At 45.4% G+C, this 19,987-nt stretch overlaps 2 protein-coding genes across 8 annotated transcripts in view; both read right to left on the bottom strand.

Annotated features, from left to right (window-relative positions):
* Window positions 1-3,947, bottom strand: part of IPO8 (importin 8) — a 52,511-nt gene extending 48,564 nt beyond the window's left edge. Inside the window, exon 1 of the mRNA XM_075427901.1 lies at window positions 3,789-3,947. Within this exon, the coding sequence (XP_075284016.1) occupies window positions 3,789-3,872 (84 nt within the window). The 5' untranslated portion in view covers window positions 3,873-3,947. The remainder of the gene's footprint in view (window positions 1-3,788) is intronic.
* A 10,391-nt stretch (window positions 3,948-14,338) lies between these two features.
* The window catches only part of CAPRIN2 (caprin family member 2), a 35,932-nt gene continuing 30,283 nt past the window's right edge, over window positions 14,339-19,987 (bottom strand). For 5 of the 7 annotated variants that reach the window (XM_075428871.1, XM_075428869.1, XM_075428870.1 and 2 more), the window contains 4 exons: window positions 18,876-19,061; window positions 17,511-17,611; window positions 16,718-16,784; window positions 14,339-15,245 (listed from right to left, as the gene is read on the bottom strand). In XM_075428871.1, the coding sequence (XP_075284986.1) occupies window positions 14,677-15,245; window positions 16,718-16,784; window positions 17,511-17,611; window positions 18,876-19,061 (923 nt within the window). In that variant the 3' untranslated portion in view covers window positions 14,339-14,676. The remainder of the gene's footprint in view (window positions 15,246-16,717; window positions 16,785-17,510; window positions 17,612-18,875; window positions 19,062-19,987) is intronic. The other 2 variants (XM_075428872.1, XM_075428868.1) reach the window with 1 other exon arrangement.

Below are 19,987 nucleotides of genomic sequence, written 5' to 3' on the forward strand. Positions count from 1 at the left end.
TCAGAGGCCGAAGAAATGTATTACAGCAGGCTGAGCCAATGCAAATTAATGCATAAAATTGTACAGTAATTCTGTCTGAATTGGAATCGGAATGACTTCATATGTTCACATAATCAGACACCACATTCTACAACACCCCAAGAACTGGAACACGCAAGCAGTATTTAGCCATTAGAAAAAAAAAAATTAAAACGAGCAAAAGTCCCTGCAGTCCATGAGACAGACCTAACAAGAGTGATCGCCTAGAGCAGCTATCAAAAAAAAGGGCACAGAAATTGAGTCTCTTTCCTGGTATGATAATTGACTCTTCTAGTGAGCACAGTGTGATTGATAAATGAGATCATAAAGTGTACACCGATTATGATGTGACAGAACTGAAGAAAAAAATGGGGGTAGGGAAAACAAACGAAAAAGCAGGAGATGGAAAGATGTGTACACTTAGAAAATCAACAGGCTAAAAGGGAAATGACAGCAGTTACATGATAAGAGATTACTGACCTGGCAGGAAATTACTGCTCCAGTTTATCAAGAATCACATTTCAGACAAATCCTCCATTTATATTTGCGTTCAGGTCACTGAGAGAAGTGAAGTTTGCTGATGACTCAGAATTGGCACGCATCATCCATGGAGAAAGATCAGAAAAATCCTACAAAGAACTGAACAATCTTTGGAACTGCACCAATAAAAATGGAGTGGGGTATGCTGAAAACTACAGGTTAAGAGCGAAGTTGAAATAAAGAAGTTAAACCATAGAGATAGAATTCAATAGCTATTATAGAAGAAGTAGAGTAAGAACAGGATTAATGATAAGATTGAAGACTAGGTAAAAATAGGGTATTTCAAAATATATGTATAACAAAACACGGAGACACTTTCTGCAGAAGAAGGATGAAAGGCCAGACGGTGACCTTTCGCGACGGTGACCTTACGAGATGGATTGATGGACTCTGAGACCAGAAGCAGAACTCTGCAGATCATGCTGATGGAGAAGATTAACGGACTCTTTAGAAGAAACTGAGAACTGAGGACACGGTGGAAATTTATGGTGGACTTCAGCTATTGTGTAACTGTGTTAAAAGGGTATATGAAGTGTTAAGATGCAGCAGAGAGTTGCCACTCACTGAGGTGACGGCCCAACTCTGAGTTGTGAATAAAGAAGCAAGCCTAGAGTAAGCCAAAAATGGTACGAGAAATTCTTTAATAGGGTAATAGGACAAAGTACACAGTCATTGCACTCAAGGACAGTAGGAATTTCTCCTAAAAGCCTGAGGTTTCTTAGCAAGGAACAACCGTAGGATAAAAGGACCTTGGTATATTAAGTGACCAGAAAAATGTAGATACTGGATACAAAGAAGATAATTGTAATTTTAGGATGTATGAAATAAGGTATTAGCGGCATTGAGCATGAGACTTTCTGGAATGCTACAAACACAAATGATCAGATCACACCAGAAAGATTAATTCAAAGGGAAACAAGTGTGGAGAAGAGCTGTGCTCTCCTACTAGTAGATGTCATAAATTCAGTTTCACTATAAGGCAAAGAAAACACAGCCTGCTGAGGCTAGGAAAACAGGCCGGCAGGGATCAGCCTTTGACAGACATGTCAGAGAGGGTACCAAGAAACCTATTCTAGTTAAGAAGTAAGATTGGCACAAATGGATATAAATACACCATAAATTAATTTCTGCTGGAAACCAACACTTGTATCTAACTGCCAGAGGAAGAAAAATCACAGCCAGCCTTCCAACAGACAAAATACAGGCAAAAAAACAAGAATATTAATTCCATTCCTGAATGCAGTTAGATGATAAACCAGAAGGCAGACAGCAACTTCGTTGTTTTAACTCTATTGTTACACAGGCACAGGAACATATGGAAGAGAAAGCTGCTCTTCACACATGCTGGGACTTTTTACAGGTAGAGGAGCTTTCATTCATTTTAACTCCATTTCTCGTGCTCTACACTGTGAGCAAATTATGGGAGTCGGGACTATTACAATACTGTTCTGAAGGACTCTCAGTATTGGTACAAGCAATGAGGTGCCTACAGAGAGGTGCTATATTGGTGGACTAGCAGGATTTACACTCTCTGGAAAGCTCCTGTCACTACCTGGACTCAAATTTGAAAGCAAACTTCCACTGCAGACGGGCTAACACAGGAGAAGTTTTACCTCAATACACATTAGCGTGCATCAGGAGCAGCATCACTTCAGCTATCGCACAGAATAACCGTGACCCCTGTTCTGTTTGGCCAAGTGTTGTATTACCACTTCAAGTACTTATTGTTGGAGGGTTTTCTGTTTGGTTGGTGGATTGGTTCCTTTGCTAGAACAAGATAAATGCTAGAACAACATCTGGATTTCAGTGCTTGCAGGAACACAGCGAAATGTCAACACCATCATTAGATATATGGGAGTGACACGTCGCTTTGAAGTCTTGCTTCAAAAGCACCGAAAGGCTTCCAGATGTCAAAGGCCCACGTTAAGCGACATTCCTCAGGAGCATTTTAGTTCCGCTCATCCAAAGAGTCACGTCAAACCCAGCACTGCTTCAGTACATCATGCCAGTCAGATACATCATGCTTCATTCAGTAACAGGAAGCCTACACAGTAATAGGTATTTCTTATTCAAGATTCATCCTTTGTAATAGTTAGAAGGGAAAAAATGTGGCAGCTATTATAAAGAAAAATCCGCATCTCAACTTGCTTTCAATAAATGTACTTGCGCTCTTGAATCTAAAACCTTTCATGAGAATCACACTATCCGTCACTTGAACCTCAAACATTTCACAGATCTCAATCTTAAAATGCTTTCAAAACTTCTCCTGAGCTTCGCAGTACTTCCCGGTGATGTTAAAAGGACAGCGTCAGGAGCAGGACCCAGGAATCCAGCCAGCTGCCTCTCCGTTCCGAGCCTGCCAAATGTGCAGCAGCGTATTATTGTAGTTTTGACTCCCGTGCAACAGGCTGCTGACAAATACTTACAATTTCCCTCTCGGTCCTTAACAGTAAGGATAAAAATAGGTACTGGTGAGTTTTTAAAGTAATTCTACCGAATAAAGATAAAAATGCAAAACTTGCTTTCTAACTCTCCCTAAGAGCATTCAATCCACTGATTCACTACAGGAGCTCGCCAACTGCTACAGCAAGGAGTAGCCGTATCGAATTCAGAGGCGGTTCTAAGTTGCCCGAAGAGAAAACGCAGCCGGAGGAGCAGTCCTGTGGCAGTGACCCCCGGCAGCCAGCCCCCAGTGACCGCTCCACCAGCACGCCCGGGCAGCCGACACCCCGCGCCCCCGAGCCGAGCCGAGGAGCGCAGCGCAGCCGTTCCGGCTTTGTCAGCGCTCCCTTTCCTCTCCACCGCCCGAAGGGAGATGGCGGTGCCGAGTTTGTGGCCGTGCGGTGTTCGCAGCGGGGCACGGTGACAGACGCCTCCCGCCAACATCCCCCGGGCCCTCTCCGGAGCTCCCCGTCCCGCAGTAAACGCCCAAGGCTCCCGCCCGGGCCACGCCGAGGACGGGGCCGCCGCCCCCCGCTCCCCGGGTCACGAAGCTGCGGGCAGAACCGAGTCGCCCAGGGCGGGGGCGCGGGAGGGCCCGCTCCAGCGCGGGATGCGGGGCCCGGCCCCGCTCTCCGCGGAGACCCCCGGCCCGTGGCCCCTCGCTGCGGGGCGGCCCCGGAGGAGGGGGGCGCTGCCCGCCCCTGGCGGCGGGGCCGGGCGGCCCCGTGCGGCCGGGCTGAGGCGAGGCGCGGCGCGGCGGGGGCGGGGCAGGCCGCCCCCCCCCTCACCTGATTGAGCTCGTTCTCGGCGGCGATGCGCAGCTTGGGGTCTATGGTGCCCTTCAGAGCCTGGATGATCCTGTTGGGGTCCATCTTGGCCTTCCCTCGCCGGCGGGCAGCGCTTCCCCGGGGGCGGGCGGAGGGAGAAGAACCGCCGCCGCCGCCGCCCCCCCCCCCCCGCGCCACAGTCACAGGCTCGCGTCCCCCACCCCCCCCCGGTCCCTCTCCGGAGCCATTCGCCGCTTTGCGACAGCTGGGTATCGGGAAAGCCGGCACTGCTTTACGGCCGCAGCGCCTCCTTCTGGCTTGGCGCGGCGGTGGCCGAGAGGCGGCCGCCATCTCGTTGTACGGATGAAAGCCAGCCGGGACGGCCCGCGGGGGGCGGGGCCCCGCGGGGGCGGCCATGACGCCGTACGGCAGGCGGGCTGCGGAGCCCGCGCGCCCCGCTCCCTGAGGGAGAGGGCGACCGGGGCGGGGAGGCCGCTGCCCTCACGCTGCGTGTGCTGCCGCCGGCTCCTCCGCACCCGGTGGAGCCATCCCGGGAGACCCCCACCGGAGGCTCGGCTGGCAGCGAGACGTCGCCGGGGCACAGGAGCAGGCCCGGGGGACGCCGGGGCCCGGCGCTCGGCCTGTGTCCGGCGGCTGCAGCCGAGCCGGGGCCCCGCCGTCGGTGGCTGCTCGGTGGCCCCTCGCGGTGCCTGACGGCGAGGGGCAGCGCTGGCCGAGGCACGCCAGGCCCGCGGGGTGCTGACAGACCCTCTGCACTGACCGCCTTTGCCAGCACCTACTTCCACTGCGCTTAAGTTTAAAGAAAAAAGAAAAAAAAAGGTTTTCCTTCGTAATAGTTTACTCCCTTTTCCTAGTAGTTTTTCAGCTTGCACGCCAGGCTTGGTTTTTCTGTGCTTGCTACCACGCGAGTTGCCAAGAAGGCCAATGGGATCCTGGGGTGCATCAAGAGGACTGTGGCCAGCAGGGCGAGGGATGTTCTCCTCCTCCTCTACTCTGCCCTGGTGAGGCCCCATCTGCAGTGCTGTGTCCAGTGCTGGGCTCCCCAGTGCAAGAAAGATGAGGAGCTACTGGAGAGAGTCCAGTGGAGGGCTACGAGGATGAGGAGGGGACTGGAGCATCTCCCCTACGAGGAGAGGCTGAGGGAGGTGGGCTTGTTCTGCCTGAAGAAGAGAAGGCTGAGAGGGGACCTTAGAAATGCTTCTAAATATCTGCAGGGTGGGTGTCAGGAGGATGGGGCCAAGCTCTTTTCAGTGGTGCCCAGCGACAGGACAAGGGACAACGGGCACAAACTGAGGCACAGGAAGTTCCAGCTGAACAGGAGGAAGAACTTCTTCCCTCTGAGGGTGACGGAGCCCTGGCCCAGGCTACCCAGGGAGGTTGTGGAGTCTCCTTCTCTAGAGATATTCAAGACCCACCTGGACAAGGTCCTGTGCAGCCTGCTCTGGGTGACCCTGCTTTGGCAGGGGGTTGGACCCCACAGAGGTCCCTTCCAACCCCGACCATTCTGTCATTCTGTGTAACACCAAGACTGTGTGGTGGTGAGGTGAATCCCATAGTGGAGAGCCGACATCGTTCACACGGCTGTCCAGGTACCCAAGGTACGTGCAGCCGCACCAGAAGGACTCGTGACATGCGAGAACACAGAAATTTGCTGCAAGGAGCTTCTTATAATGTTCAGTTGGGACACATCACAATTCCTGCTGTGCTTCTCAGCATGTTTTTTTTGTGATACTTGTGCTCATCATTATGTAGTTTAGCAGCCCCCGCAAAGGGTTTGCTTGTCTTCATGGTGTTTCTGGGTGGAAGGCGCTGACTGCTCAGGTTGCCAGCACCATACAGACACCACTTCTAACTGCAAGCATTTGCCCCACTCTGGTTTTCCGCCTCTGTCCTGTTTCTCCCCTTAAATCCTAGAACATGCAGGTGAACCAAAGGGAAATTTAAACATCTGTGGAGGTGTCATATGACTATCAAAGGTGCAGTTCACAGACCAACAGCATGCCAAAAAAACCTCACGACTAATATGATCTTAGTGAGCCAAATCCTTCGGTTACTTCTGCAGGTGATGTTCTACATAACATTTACAAAGCAGAGCCATGTTATTAACTGGCAGAAAGAACAGAAAGACCATTTGCTGTGTTTTGGAAGAGTCAAACACAACGGCAATTACAACATCATCCCGTTACGTAGATGCCTTATTAACACAATTGGACAATATGTGATTTGTTCATTGTAATTACAGTGTAAAACGCCATGTCTCATTACTGCTCCTCAATTAACAAAACAGCAGTGCTTCTATTGCCTGACCTGTACTGAAGAATCCTTTTCTTAGCAATGCTGAGTGCACTGGAGTGCCATTTATGGCAGGGATACCCTTCTCTAACCAAGGTGACTACGTGGTGACGCGCACCACAATATCTTTACTGCTACCAAATAACTGAAGTTCCTAAATTGTTTACAAGCAAAATGTTAAAGCAGGTAACACTATAATTATTTCATACAAAAAAAATTTTCCCTTAACAAGTTTGCTTGTAATTAGAAGAGAATCTAGCTGTAAAAGTGAATTAGACCTACCTAGCATTTGGAGATTGTGCGCTCTCTCGTGGTTTTCATCACTTCTTGAAGTGGTGCCAAACGCCTGGTCCTTATCACAGAATGACAGAATGGTCAGGGTTGGAAGGGACCTCTGGGGGTCACGCAGCCCAACCCCCTGCCGAAGCAGGGTCACCCAGAGCAGGCTGCACAGGACCTTGTCCAGGCGGGTCTGGAATATCTCCAGAGAAGAAGACTCCACAACCTCCCTGGGCAGCCTGGGCCAGGGCTCCGTCACCCTCAGAGGGAAGAAGTTCTTCCTCATGTTCAGCTGGAACTTCCTCTGCTTCAGTTTGTGCCCATTGCCCCTTGTCCTGTCACTGGGCACCACTGAAAAGAGTCTGGCCCCGTCCTCCTGACACCCACCCTGCAGATATTTGTAAGCATTTCTAAGGTCCCCTCGCAGCCTTCTCTTCTTCAGGCTGAACAAGCCCAGCTCCATCAGCCTCTCCTCGCAGGAGAGATGCTCCAGTCCCCTCATCATCCTCGTAGCCCTCCACTGGACTCTCTCCAGTAGCTCCTCATCTTTCTTGAACTGGGGAGCCCAGCACTGGACACAGCACTGCAGATGGGGCCTCACCAGGGCAGAGCAGAGGGGGAGGAGAACCTCCCTCGCCCTGCTGGCCACACTCCTCTCCATGCACCCCAGGATCCCCTCGGCCTTCTTGGCACCCAGGGCACGCTGCTGGCTCATGGTCACCCTGTCGTCCCCCAGCACTCCCAGTCCCTCTCTGCAGAGCTGCTCTCCAGCAGGTTCACCCCAAGCCTGTACTGGTGCATGGGGTTCTTCCTCCCCAGGTGGAGTTCTTATCACTCAAGAACTGCCTTTCTGTTCCCCAGTAATGCAGCTCTACAGCATCTAGCAAGAAATTGTAGATACTTTCATTCACCTTTTCATTTCTTCTTAGAAGCAGGCAAGAGTATGTTCAGTAACCATAAAATGTAAACAAAAAACAATATGAGTGTAAAAAGTCTATGTTGTTAACTATAGTAATTCTTTGTCATTTTCCCATTTTGGTTAACACAGTAAATAGGACTAGTCCAGTGAAAACTGCCCATTTTAAAGGTCTTGGATCTTGTATCATCCTAAAACCAAACTACTTTGAAGGATTTGTACTGTTACATCTCTACTTCCTTTCCCCAAATTAGCATGTTATGGACAGTTTAAAAGCAGTTCTGTTTTATTCCGCTTCTGTGTATTCATCTGTGGCAGGAGAATTTTAAAGTTACAGAATTTATTCGTTGAAGGACTTTAGTCTTATGGAGTAGGCGATGTAAAACGTATCAATAAAGAACAAAATATGCTTAAAGGCTATTTTAACATCTTCCTAAAATGATTTTCATAATTTTACTGTACTTACCACTTGTATTTAAAACGGCACTTTAACACAACATTCGCTACAAAAAGCGGAAAATATTTTATCCCGAAGATTTTGCTTTGAAGACCTGCTTTTTGTGCACGCACAGCCAGCAATGAGGCAATGCCAGCAAGTCTCTAAATCAAATAATGTCCAGTTCAACGATGCTCATTCCCTTTGTAACACGTCAGCAGCGGAGAGTATTGCTGCGAGCGTTGTAGTCTGCCTACGCGCTGGGTTTGATGTCTGCCTGACACTTCTTTCTGTAAAACCTCCACAGATACCAGTGGCTATGTTATTCTAAGCATAAGTTTAGTCATTAATTGAAATATGTTTATGCAACTTCAAAAACTTCAGGGTGAAAGTAGCTCCTTATAAGCAAGAACTCGAACGCCTTTTTGTTAGAGCAAAGATTCTGTTAATGTTTTGGGCTTCATCTCTTTCAAAGTAATGGATCTGGAACTTAATTAGAATGGGCTTGTTTAAAATCTGTTTTGCTACTCTGCGAAATAAAGAATTCGCAGTAAAATTCTGAGAATTTTTTGTCAGCTAACACTGCTGCTGAGAGAAGACCCAGTGTGAAAGGGACAAGTGATACACAAAGAAACTAAAATCAAGTAAATTAAATCCAGGTTGCACCAGCAGGCAAGTACAGAAAAAAAGGAGGAGAATAAAAGGGAGGTGGGGAGATAAGGGAAAGCAACGATGTATTTTTTTTAAAGCTCCAAAACTCTTTAGGTGCACTGTAACAACAGGTCTAGGAAGTATTTAGAATAAACAATCATATTTTGAAACTCAGTTGCTGAAACCAAGGATTTTTAAAGCAATGTAAGTTTGATCTCAGTGAAAATCAAACCAAGTTCCTCACAGAGATGCTATCAAGTTAAGTTCAAGAACTTTGGGAGCTGGAGAAAAACCAGAAAAGCCTTACACGTTGCAGGTTACTTAGAATCATAGAAAGTTTTGGGTCGGAAGGGACCCCTAGAGGTCATCTAGTCCAACCCCCCCGCAGCGAGCAGGGACACCACTAACTAGATCAGGTTGCTCAGAGCCCTGTCCAACCTGGTCTTGAATGTTTCCAGGGATGGGGCCTCCACCACCTCTCTGGGCAACCCGTTCCAGTGCTTCACCACCCTCATTGTAAAGAATTTCTTCCTTATATCCAGCCTAAACCTACCCTGTTTTAGTTTAAAACCATTACCCCTCGTCCTGTCACTGCTGTCTCTACTAAAAAGATTGTCCCCATCTTTCCTATAGGCTCCCTTTAAATACTGAAAGGCTGCAGTCAGGTCTCCCCGCAGCCTTCTCTTCTCCAGGCTGAACAAGCCCAACTCTCTCAGCCTGTCCTCCTAGCAGAGGTGCTCCAGCCCTCGGATCATTTTTGTAGCCCTCCTTTGGACCCGCTCCAACAGTTCCATGTCCTTCTTGTGCTGAGGGCTCCAGAGCTGAATGCAGGACTCCAGGTGAGGTCTCACCAGAGCAGAGTAGAGGGGCAGAATCACCTCTCTCGCCCTGCTGGCCACGCTTCTCCTGATGCAGCCCAGGACTCGGTTGGCCCTCTGGGCTGCCAGCTCACATTGCCGGCTCATGTCCAGCCTTTCGTCTATCAGTGCCCCCAAGTCCCTCTCAGCAGAGCTGCTCTCGATCCTTTCATCCCCCAGCCTGTATTGATACCGGGGATTACCCCGACCCAGGCGTAGGACCTTGCACTTGGCCGTGTTGAACCTCATGAGGTTCACACAGGCCCACCTCTCCAGCTTGTCCAGGTCCCTCTGGATGCCATCCCGTCCTTCTGGTGTATCAACAGAATCACAGAATGTTCGGGGTTGGAAGGGACTTCTGGTTGTGTCGAACTGCAGGTAGCGTTTCAGCTACGTGTAACACACTTTCTGCTGGGATAGGACCACTGCTCTGTTCTCATGCCAGCCAAGTTCCTTCAGGATAGCATCTGGTTGTAAGCTTCAGTCAGTAAGAGATACTCATGGAAATGTAGAGAAAGAAGACAATGATCCTTTGTGGGATGTGCTACAAGCCAAAAGTAATCCACTGTTTTTAATGTAGAGTTTACTTCATCGTAGTAAATTAACGACACAGTGATTGGATCTGTACTTAGCATAAAGCCTTCATTCCAAATCAACCACAGCCCTCGCTCATCTGAGACCCAAGCAGTCCAGAAGTTGTGTGAACTAGTACTCTCCAGCCAAATTAGTACTTCACAGTATTTTTTTTTCCCCAAGTACAACACCACCTGGAGATGTTTAGTCAGCAGATAAGAATTTATAAGCTTTTCCATTCTTAATAGAATTGTTTATAGTTGGAAGACGACACAAAAATAAGTTGATCAGAGACTCGTGAACAGTGCATAACTAGAGGTACCTCATTTTTTTATCTGATTACGGTACAGCATATCTCCAATTAGAATACACAACAGACTTTTCGTATGCTCCACAAGACTCTCAAACCTAGTTTTCTCAAAAGACACGTATAGATTTGATAAAAGAGCCAGCAAGGATGATCTGCAGACGATAAATGTATGCCAGGCCTCCAGGCACAAGACTCTGATCAGAGTTAAAATTCCAAAGTCATTTCACCCACCGACTGTTTTGTCAGAGCAGCTGTAGATAACTCATCAGGGTAACTGCCAGGGGAGGAAAGGGTGCGTGAACTGAGGCCGTGCAACAGATCAGCGACATTCTCTGCAGCACCGCTGTAGCCTCTCGCTTCCATAACCTGGAAAAACCATGGAAGTCACGAGTCCATTAGTACTTTGAAAACTTTAAGAAACCCTCTGTCATGGTTTAACCCTGGTAGCCAGCTCAGCCCCACGCAGCCGCTCGCTTACTCCCCCACAGTGGGATGGGGGAGAGAATCAGAAAGGCAAAAGTGCAAAACCGTGGGTTGAGATACAGACAGTTTAGCAGGTAAAGCAAAAGCCACACACACAAGCAAAGCAGAGCAAGGAATTCATTCAGCATTTTTCACCTGCAGGCAGCCATCCCCAGGAAAGCAGGGCTCCGTCAGGTGTAACGGTGACTTAGGAAGACGAACGCCATCACTCCAAACCCTTCCGCCCTCTCCTTCCTTCTTCTTCCCCCAGCTTTTATTGCTGAGCACGACATTGTACGGTCTGGGGTATCCCTTTGATCCGATGTGGTCAGCTGTCCCGGCCGTGTCCGCTCCCAGCTCCTCGTGCACCCGCAGCCCACTCGCTGGCGGGGCGAGAAGCAGGAAAGGCCTTGACGCTGTGTAAGCACCGCTCAGCAATAACTAAAACATCCCTGCGTTATCAACAGTACTGCGGTCACAAATCCAAAACATAGCCCCATAGCAGCTACTCTGATGACAACTATCCACCCCAGCCAAACCCAGCACGCCCTCCATTTCAGGGTTGTTCCAGTATTTCGCTGAATTCAGAGGAGGAAACACAGAAATTCACTCGCTCCAAATCAAAGCCTAGCGTTGGTTCCTTATCCTTACAGCTTATCTTCAGCAGGCTGCACCGACAGCTAAACTGGGGAGAATTTAGGTGGCATCCGAGTTGCAGAGCAAAGGACAGCAATAGGAAGTCAGCTGAACTATGGATGCATTCGTTAGACCTGGATTAACGTGTCTACGCAGTGAATGGACGCTACTCGGTCCAACAACTCCAGCAACTTCATTTAACAGCTACGGAGGCAGAAAGTATTGGCAGATAGTATTTATGGGAAGTCTAGACTGGTCTTACCTCAAATATTTTCAAGTTGTGAAACTCACCTGTTAAATGCTGCACCCAGAAGCAGGGATCCAGGTCCTCAGTCTGGACACAGTGAGGTAGACTAAAACTGCGTCAGCTGGCAAATAATGCACTGAGATATTCTGAAGTGCTCTGAGAAGCTTTCAAAACAAGTATTTATCCAGAAACACAAAGGAGGGGCTGAGGTATCAATATCCTAGCGCTTATCATTTTGGGAAATCATACAAAGTCATATTTCCAGGTCTTTTGAAGATTTGAATTGCAATTTTCTACCAGAGCTTTTTGGCCAGCTATTGGTGTGGAAAGGAGGTGTTTTGCATTGTCTTTTGCAGTATTTTTTTTTTATAAAAAATGTAGCCTTAGCACTGAAGGTTCAGTACTACCCTTTTAAGTCACATCTAGCTCGAACACTTTTACGAGAGCACCCGTTCAGCTGTACTCCTGTTCCCTTTTGCAGCAGAGGTTAGCTAGAGCTGTGTGCACGGCTCCAGCCAGAAACACAGTGAAAGCCAGGAGTTCTAGCTAAGCAAGTACCACATGAGAACACTACAGGATGAAAACGATCGTACATATGGAAGAGAACTGTCCCAGTCCATATCTTTTTAACAACAAATATCAGGGTAAAACCACACTTTTGTTTTCAGCAGCTAGTACTGTAGAGAATCTCAGGCTGATAAAGCTTACAGAAGTATGAAGTCACTTAAAGCCATCCCCTATGTGATTTACGGTCAAGTTTACTATCAAGGAGTGGCGTAATGATTAGATTTCACATTTCATCACATCTTCACACGCCATGCTGTGACACTGTACTCCTTCAGTTAGGAATTAAAAATACATCATATGCAGATGGACAGCCAGTTCTGAAACTGAGATGCTTACCTCATAACTTAAAATACATGCAAGCTAGATATACATAAAGGCTTTGATAGATCTGCCAGTGAGAAGCAAGATTAGTCTCAGGCAAATGGTTCCACCAAGCAGTTGTCCAGACTTGACTGAACGGGAGCACAAGGAAACGATGCGTGCTTCGTGTATTCACAGCAGTCACGTCTCCAGTTGCCAAAGGCCAAGCTTATTGGCAATGCTCAGAAGTACTGGTAACTTGTTCTTAAGACCAAGAAATCCATCATAGAAGTAGATATAATAAAAGCAAGTAGGGTAAGCCACATGCTAAAGGAAGAAGCCTGCGCTAAGGCAGTGGCAAGTGCAAGGGGTACCCTGCTACACGCACAACAGGGCTCAGCTATTTGCTGGCTGCCATATAGACAGCCTGGGAGAGGGGTGACCAGGTCAGTGCTCCACATGTCAACAACAACAAAATAATCTAGAGTTGCAGGCCTGTTAGAAGAGCTGTGAAGTCTGTTTGTCCACAGCTGCAAAGCTGCTGTAAGCTGACAACTACCCTAGCACTTGGGCCTACCCTATATTCCCCTGTTAACATCCAAGGAGAGTTAACAGCCTAAGAAAAAAGTTCTAGTTAAACTCCTACTTGTCCTCTATGGAGAGCATTCTAGAAATCAGCTTCTTCACTGACTAAAGTCAGAATTAGCATACTTAAAAATACAAAATACAGGCTTAGTATCCAATAGTTAAGACTTGACATTTTCATCTGTAGTAGTAAAAACTAGGTTCCCTAAAGCTTTTTCCTACCTAAACTTACCTCAGAATTTGCCAAAGGAATTAAACCAAGACTTGAAGTATGATAACCCCCTAAAAATCTGTATGAAAAAGAATAAGCTCAGAATAAAACCACAAGCTTTATGCCAGGAACTTTATGAAGTCATGCCAGACAACTTGTTTCGGCATCTGCATGGTAGCAGGGAAGAACCATTTAAAGTTGGAAGCTGTGAAACCAGTTGCCAGGAAACAGCAGCTTTATATCAGGTCTGAAGCTTATTCCATGTAGGTTTTTACTTTTATTTAAATAAGCAGATGGCTTAACTGCTTTTACTTGGCATACTTCTAGTTCATCCTGAGCTGTACCCACCAGGCTTTGCACTAGCTACCTTAATACACTCCAATAAAGTACTTCCTACTGCTAAAACAAACTACTGAAACTTTTGAAAGTGGGAAGAGCCAGTGACTTACAGTCTTATTAGTTCATACTTCCTTTTTAAACATTGAAACACTTCATGGTATTTGACACGCTGCAGCTTAGACAAGGACACGCACCGTGGCTTCTCAGTTCTCAGACCACAAGAGGTGGTCCACAAGACTGGTCACACAGCCCATTAGCTGTAAGAAATTAATTTCTGAAATGCTTCCTAGCATTTGTATTCAGGTTTGATTTAGAAAGCAAGCAGCAGGCTTCAACTACAAATACCAAGTTCCTCAGCAGTCCCCTGAAAGGAAGGGATAACTTGCATTACAACCCAGTTCAGGTCTCAGGGGCAGGGAAGCCATGCATGTTTCTGCTTCACAAGGGTCAGTTTAACTTTAAAACACATTGCAGCCGAGGACATGAGCCAGCCCTGCAGTGACTGTTCTGAGGTTTAACAATTTCAACTCCATCACTACCGAAGGACAGATGTGACACTAGATTTGACAGGATACGCCTTTAAAATAAGTGGCCCTAAGGAAGTACGTAGCATTTCACTTCTAATTTCTTGACCTTGCAGTTAAAAAGAAAGCAGGTATGTAACTAAATCTTGACTTCATTTTGGTCAAGGGAACGCTTTTGAGAATGGCATCAAGCAAGAACTACACAAACAAGTAACCCCCTTTAAACTATACAGTTTGCCATAAATCATTGAAACTCAAGGACCAACTCTGTAACAATATGCATGTACACCCCACACCAGAAATAAGCTCAGCTTGCTATGTTTTAAAAATAAAGACCACTGGCAAGATTAATACTAAAATGCATATTAACTTGTTTTATTGAGGCACAACAAGGCATTGTGAATAGCCCATACTTGAGGCAATCAATAGTGTAGTAAGCTGGACATTAATACAGTTTAGGGTAAGTGCAAACAATATACATTCACAGCTTTACTAGCAAGGCTACATCACAACTGATAAAGTGCCAAATTAGTGCTGATTCAGTACCCCAACTCCATGATTTCACCTTGCACAACAGGACCATCACTTCCCCCAGTAATGGAACCACATATCTTCCACAAAGTCAGTAGTAGGTGCAAAGCTAGTCCCACCCCCCTCCACCAAGGTGTCTGGAGCAGCTCTTTTGTAAACATCGCACTGGATTTTAGTCCTGATAAAGGAGGTATCCCGAAAAGGTGGAGTATTTCCAGCTACTTCCATAGATGGCTCCCCGATGCAGACGCAACCAGATCTGATCTCCCTGGAACAGCTGCAGGACTGCGTGATTACTAGCTGTTTCATGATCAGGAGCCCCATCGTTTGCGTATGCTGACACTAGGACCTCTTCATTCTTCATGAGATTCACATACAGGGGAACATTTACAGCCAGTTTCAGCATGTGGAAGATGAAGACATAGGTACCATTCACCGGACAGTTGAACCTACCCAGCTGGATATCAAAAGTTTCTCCAAGGTTGTTCAGCAACAGATCAAACACAATTGGCTGGTCTAGAGTTCCAGGGGCCAAGTTAGATGTTCTAGCAGCAGAGAAGGCCACTCTCATCTGCTGCGGCAGGGGGTAGACGTGCACTGGTAGTATGGTGGCAGCTTGGCTCGTCACTGGCATATCAACAGGGGTGATGCTGCGGGAGTCTCCCTGTCCAGAGTCCCCACTGTTAAAGGTTTCATTGTCTCGTTCTGGACTGCTCACCTGAGAGGAATCACTCCACCCTGCTGTTAAAGATCATTAGCGATGATAAATAAGTATTAGAAGGGGGATACCCTTAAACCTATGGGCATAACACTAAGCAGAAAGCATAGGGGCGTTGCAACAGATCTGTCTTTCAGCAAGTTATCAAAGCACCCCGGTGAGAACAGAACTGCGAAGCTGGTTTACATTCATCACACTCGCGTTCTGCAAGATGGGCCATGATTTTACTATGAACAATTACTTTTCACACTTCTAAGCAGGGGAGGGTACTACTTGTAACAGTTTTAGCTTTAATATTTGCCACAGATATATCACAGCATAAAGAAGCATATGCTAACTCAGTGGAGATAAAATGTAATTTCTGAAAAAAATGGCAGGATTACCAAGAAGCAAGTCACCTTCAAGATCTGAATTTGCACTTCAAGTTACACCAATACTGTTCTCATGGGGTTGCATCCTTAGTTTGTCATATCAACTTATGATGCTTAAGATATGTTAAGTCTGAAGAACTAGAATTTCTTTTAAGCTTTCTGCACCCCACTCCCCAAAATGAAGCTGTTTCTCTTTTCAAATATCCAAAGTTAAAAGGGTCTAGAATGAAAACATTAATAGATCACAGAAATTTAGAGCAGTCACGCTGAGGCTGCAAACCACTGTTATTTCCACTGGAAAGTAACACCTTAAGACAGCCAATAAAACAAAGCCAAGTCGTCACGGTATCTTAATGCTAATGAGAACTTCTGCCAACCGTTAACTTAACCTCATATTTTTTTTGAATTCTCTTCTGAAGTATATTCTGAGTCCTCCCTCAGATTGAGGGAGGATCTGCTTTATCCTAAAACAGTTTCCATGAGTTGCCATAATTTCCCTTTATTCTTCAAAGTGGCAATTTACAGTTACTATTCATCCCACTTTTCACCTACAGCACTGCAAGTCCAGCGTTTTCCAGAACATACAGTAGGATTAAATAATCTTATTTAAAACTTTCTAGAATATATGCTAGTCATGCTCGGATTCAAACAGCTAGTCTTAACATATTTCTTTAGGCTTTGTACTCCAGCATGGAAATACAGAGTAAACCTGTATTCCCAAACAAACTATTTTTCATAGAAAAAGTTATCTTACAAAGCTGGAGATCTGATAGCTTACCCAGAATCAAGGGGAGACCAATCAGGGGAAGAAGCCAAATGCAACACTGGAAGCACCCTGTGTGTGTTTTCCTAGTCAGTTTTTGTGAAGATAGTGCAGTAAGGTACCATTGTGTCAGAACTTTGACATGTGAAGACACCAAATCGGGAATACCAAAAATAAATCCGCTGCTCTGCAATGCTGTTTAAGAACAGTACTTAAGCTTCCATCTAGCTTTGCTAATTTATACCAAGCTTAATCTGCTTCATCAGTGATGGCACACAGTTTTTCTCACTATTGACAATAACACTCCATCTTCTATACCCAAGCACATATCTGTACCCCGGGAACCTGATGTTCGCCTTACCTCTTGAGTTTGCTCGAGGACCACTAGTTATCCCACCTCGTTTATAGCACTGCTGGTAATTAACATCCTAAAAGAGAACAGAAGTATTAGGAAAATGTCTATTATATAAACAATAATACAATACATAATGTATAACAAATAGTATTATTCCATTTGTGCAATTAATTCAATCCCTAGACAAGGATGGAGTTCAGAGTTAAGATGTAGATAAATAGCCTTGTTGATAGAAAATTTACTTTTATAATCATTGTATGAAATTAAAGAGCTATTTTGATGCCAGTTCTAGCAAGTTAGCTTCTGAACTATACACTCAATTCAGTCCATTGAGCAATACCTTCAATCTCAGGTCTGTTAGAAGTCCATGAGTCTGTACAGAAGAATATATTTCATTTCAAAGCTGAAGACCCTCCTCCCACCAGGAACTTTTGCTTTCTCACACATTGTTTTTTTGATTTTTTTTTTTTGCCTAACCACGTTCTTAGTTAGTCCATTTAGGTGTTCATTTTGTACTACAGAGGCATTGAGTACCAGCTTTAAAATCCATAGTAAAATAGACTCATTATACCACATCTTATTTGCCATCAGTTTGCACTTCAGAGATTCCCTCCAGAGTAAAAATCAACCTGCCATACAGAGATGTTATCTGTCTGAACTGACTTCCTATTTCAACTGCTGTCTACTGTTCCAAAAAACCCTAACTTTTTGCTCATAAGAGAACAGAAACCTACAGTATTACAAGGCTTAGCTCCTGTACAATGCTTGAAAGGCTATGGGAAACAAAGGCAATACTTACCCTCTGAGAATATGGCATTCCAGCATAATCTCTACCAGGGAACTGCAGCTGGCCATAGCTGCCATTAGTCATTGAAGAGGAGCCTCTGTAAGCATCAAAACCTGTCCAAATAAAGTTGATTATTCAATATCATCCATTGTTTGGTTTACAGTACAGGTTCCAGAAGACAACTAGCACTCCCTTTTGGCAATTATCGTGTGTATTAATTATGCAATTACACATCTATTCCTTAATTCAGAATTTGCAGCCAGGTCTCACTACCCCTATAAAGAATGCCTTTCATTAGCTACTCAGAACTACCCACTGTGGATGTGTCAAAATTACATGCTTAAGATTCTTAACATCAGACCTTCACTGCCCATTTGATACTAATGGGACGTCACAGAGCAGCTGAAACACTCACTAGATCCAGAGACAGGATTTCACATAGAATTAAGAATTGCTTTATTTTGTTATTACAGATGTTTAGCTATTATTGTTATACACTTAGGTGCTACTATGATATTTAGCCTCTTCAGCAATTATTAGACTAATTACCAAAGAGGAGCCACAAGCAATTTAGTACCAGACACTATGAAAACCTTAACTGCTTTTAAGTTAGAACTGTACAGCTCATTGTCTGGTATGGGTTCCTACAAGGTATTGAGCAGTCTCAGCCCAATAACTGAAACAATTATCACAGACCAAGTGCCCTTCCACTTCCAGGTGGAACAGGCCACAGCTACCAACCCCCTTAAGTGAGCATCTGCTTTAAGTCAGCTGAAACTTGCCGTAGTACTTCAGCTAGCAGGAGAATAGCAGTTCATTTGCAGAGACCAACTAACCATCCTCTTAAAACTCTTCAGTTTGTTATTAATCCAGAAGGGCTCTCCACTGCTGGGAACCTCTCCCCCATCCCAGTTTCTCCTGGTAATATTAAAGCCAGCAGTGCTAAGCAAAGACTATCTTGTTTTGGACAAACACTGCAAGTGACATCTGAAGAGAAAATACCTGCCCAGAATGTTAGGAAGACAGACACCAAGAGAAAGAGTAAAGGAGGTAAAAAGTTCAGAATAGCAAATGAAATAGCAAGCAGAAAAGTGTATACAATTAAATAGTTTAACAACTTCTTAGTGAAAATTTCTATTTTCATAATTCAAAAGGCTATGAAAGTGCACTGCCAGGTCACCTGACACCCAAAGCACAGGGACTACAAATAAGTCAGAATAAGCTTGCTTAGATTCTACAACAGAAGACACATTGCTCTTAAAGTCCTGTTTGAAGAAGTTTTCCATAGAACCTAAATTTAATACAATGTTGTGTTAAATCATGTCCTAGTGTTACTACAGTAGATTCTTTTTAAGGTGGTAGTAAAACCAGACATACCTTTGTACCCACCAGGGGAACGATACGAATTAGCCAGTGACCTTCCTCCTCTAGCAGATCCTCTGACAGACCCACGACTGTTAAGGTAAGGCTGAGGGGGTCTGGGAATAACATTAGTCTGTGCTGGATAAAAGGCAAGGCTACCATTGCTAACAGGAACAGCTCCATCTGGTTGATAATTCACTGCTTAAAACAGAAGGCACAGATTAATTCAAAGCTTTTATAACAGCAGTAAGTTACCACACCTAGAAGCAAGGGCAGCATTAGGAAGTTCAGGGACTGATTAGGTTGCTCTGAATATCCTGTTCTTCTACCCCTTCTTTAGAGGTCTTAGTTTTCACGTCTCACTGACTTCACACAGTATCATTCTATTTCTACTATAATTCCTAAGAAGAGTCCTGTCAGAAAAACAGTAATTTTAAGTGACCTTGAGTCACTTCATTAGATAGCCTTGTAAATCCAGATTCCTAGCTGTGAGCTTCCTTTTATCCTGGAACATGTTTCAGGCAAATTTAAGAATGTGAAATGAGACTAGCCTCTAGTGTCAGCTATATAAATTCACCTCGTACAGTATCTGAATGTCAAGCAGGTCAGTTCTGTGTTGAATAAGGCAGCTCAAGACCCCACTTATCAGCAGTTTAGTATTCTTCAGGGCAGACACTCAGACCCAACCAGCTAATAAAGTCAGCCTTGGTAAGAAGTCAGAGCTATATAAACAGAAGTAAAGGGAGGATTATCTTTTGCTGCAGAGTACACTGTCATCAGCTTTCACTTGCTTCAGGTTAAAAGCAGATGCACGAACAACTCCTGCAGCTCAGCTGATTCTCAGTACCTCACTGAACTACGGAAACTTGTGACTGAGGCTTCCCAGTTCAGAAACTAGCCTTCCTAGGTAACAAAACAGGTAACATAAATTTAGGGCCTAATTGGGAACAACATGATCTCCACTACAGAAAGCTAGAACTTCACAAGATATAGCTGGAGCAGTAAGCAGGAGTGGCAGACTTGACCTGTCAGTGACATGTAGAATGCTTATCTCTAATATAGTAAGGTGGAATATCCATATGAAGATTTTGGCAAGTGCTAGTACGGTCAAGACGAGCCATGTGTTT

Source organism: Opisthocomus hoazin, chromosome 8 (genome assembly GCF_030867145.1).
Source record: "Opisthocomus hoazin isolate bOpiHoa1 chromosome 8, bOpiHoa1.hap1, whole genome shotgun sequence".
NCBI classification, from domain to species: Eukaryota; Metazoa; Chordata; class Aves; order Opisthocomiformes; family Opisthocomidae; genus Opisthocomus; species Opisthocomus hoazin.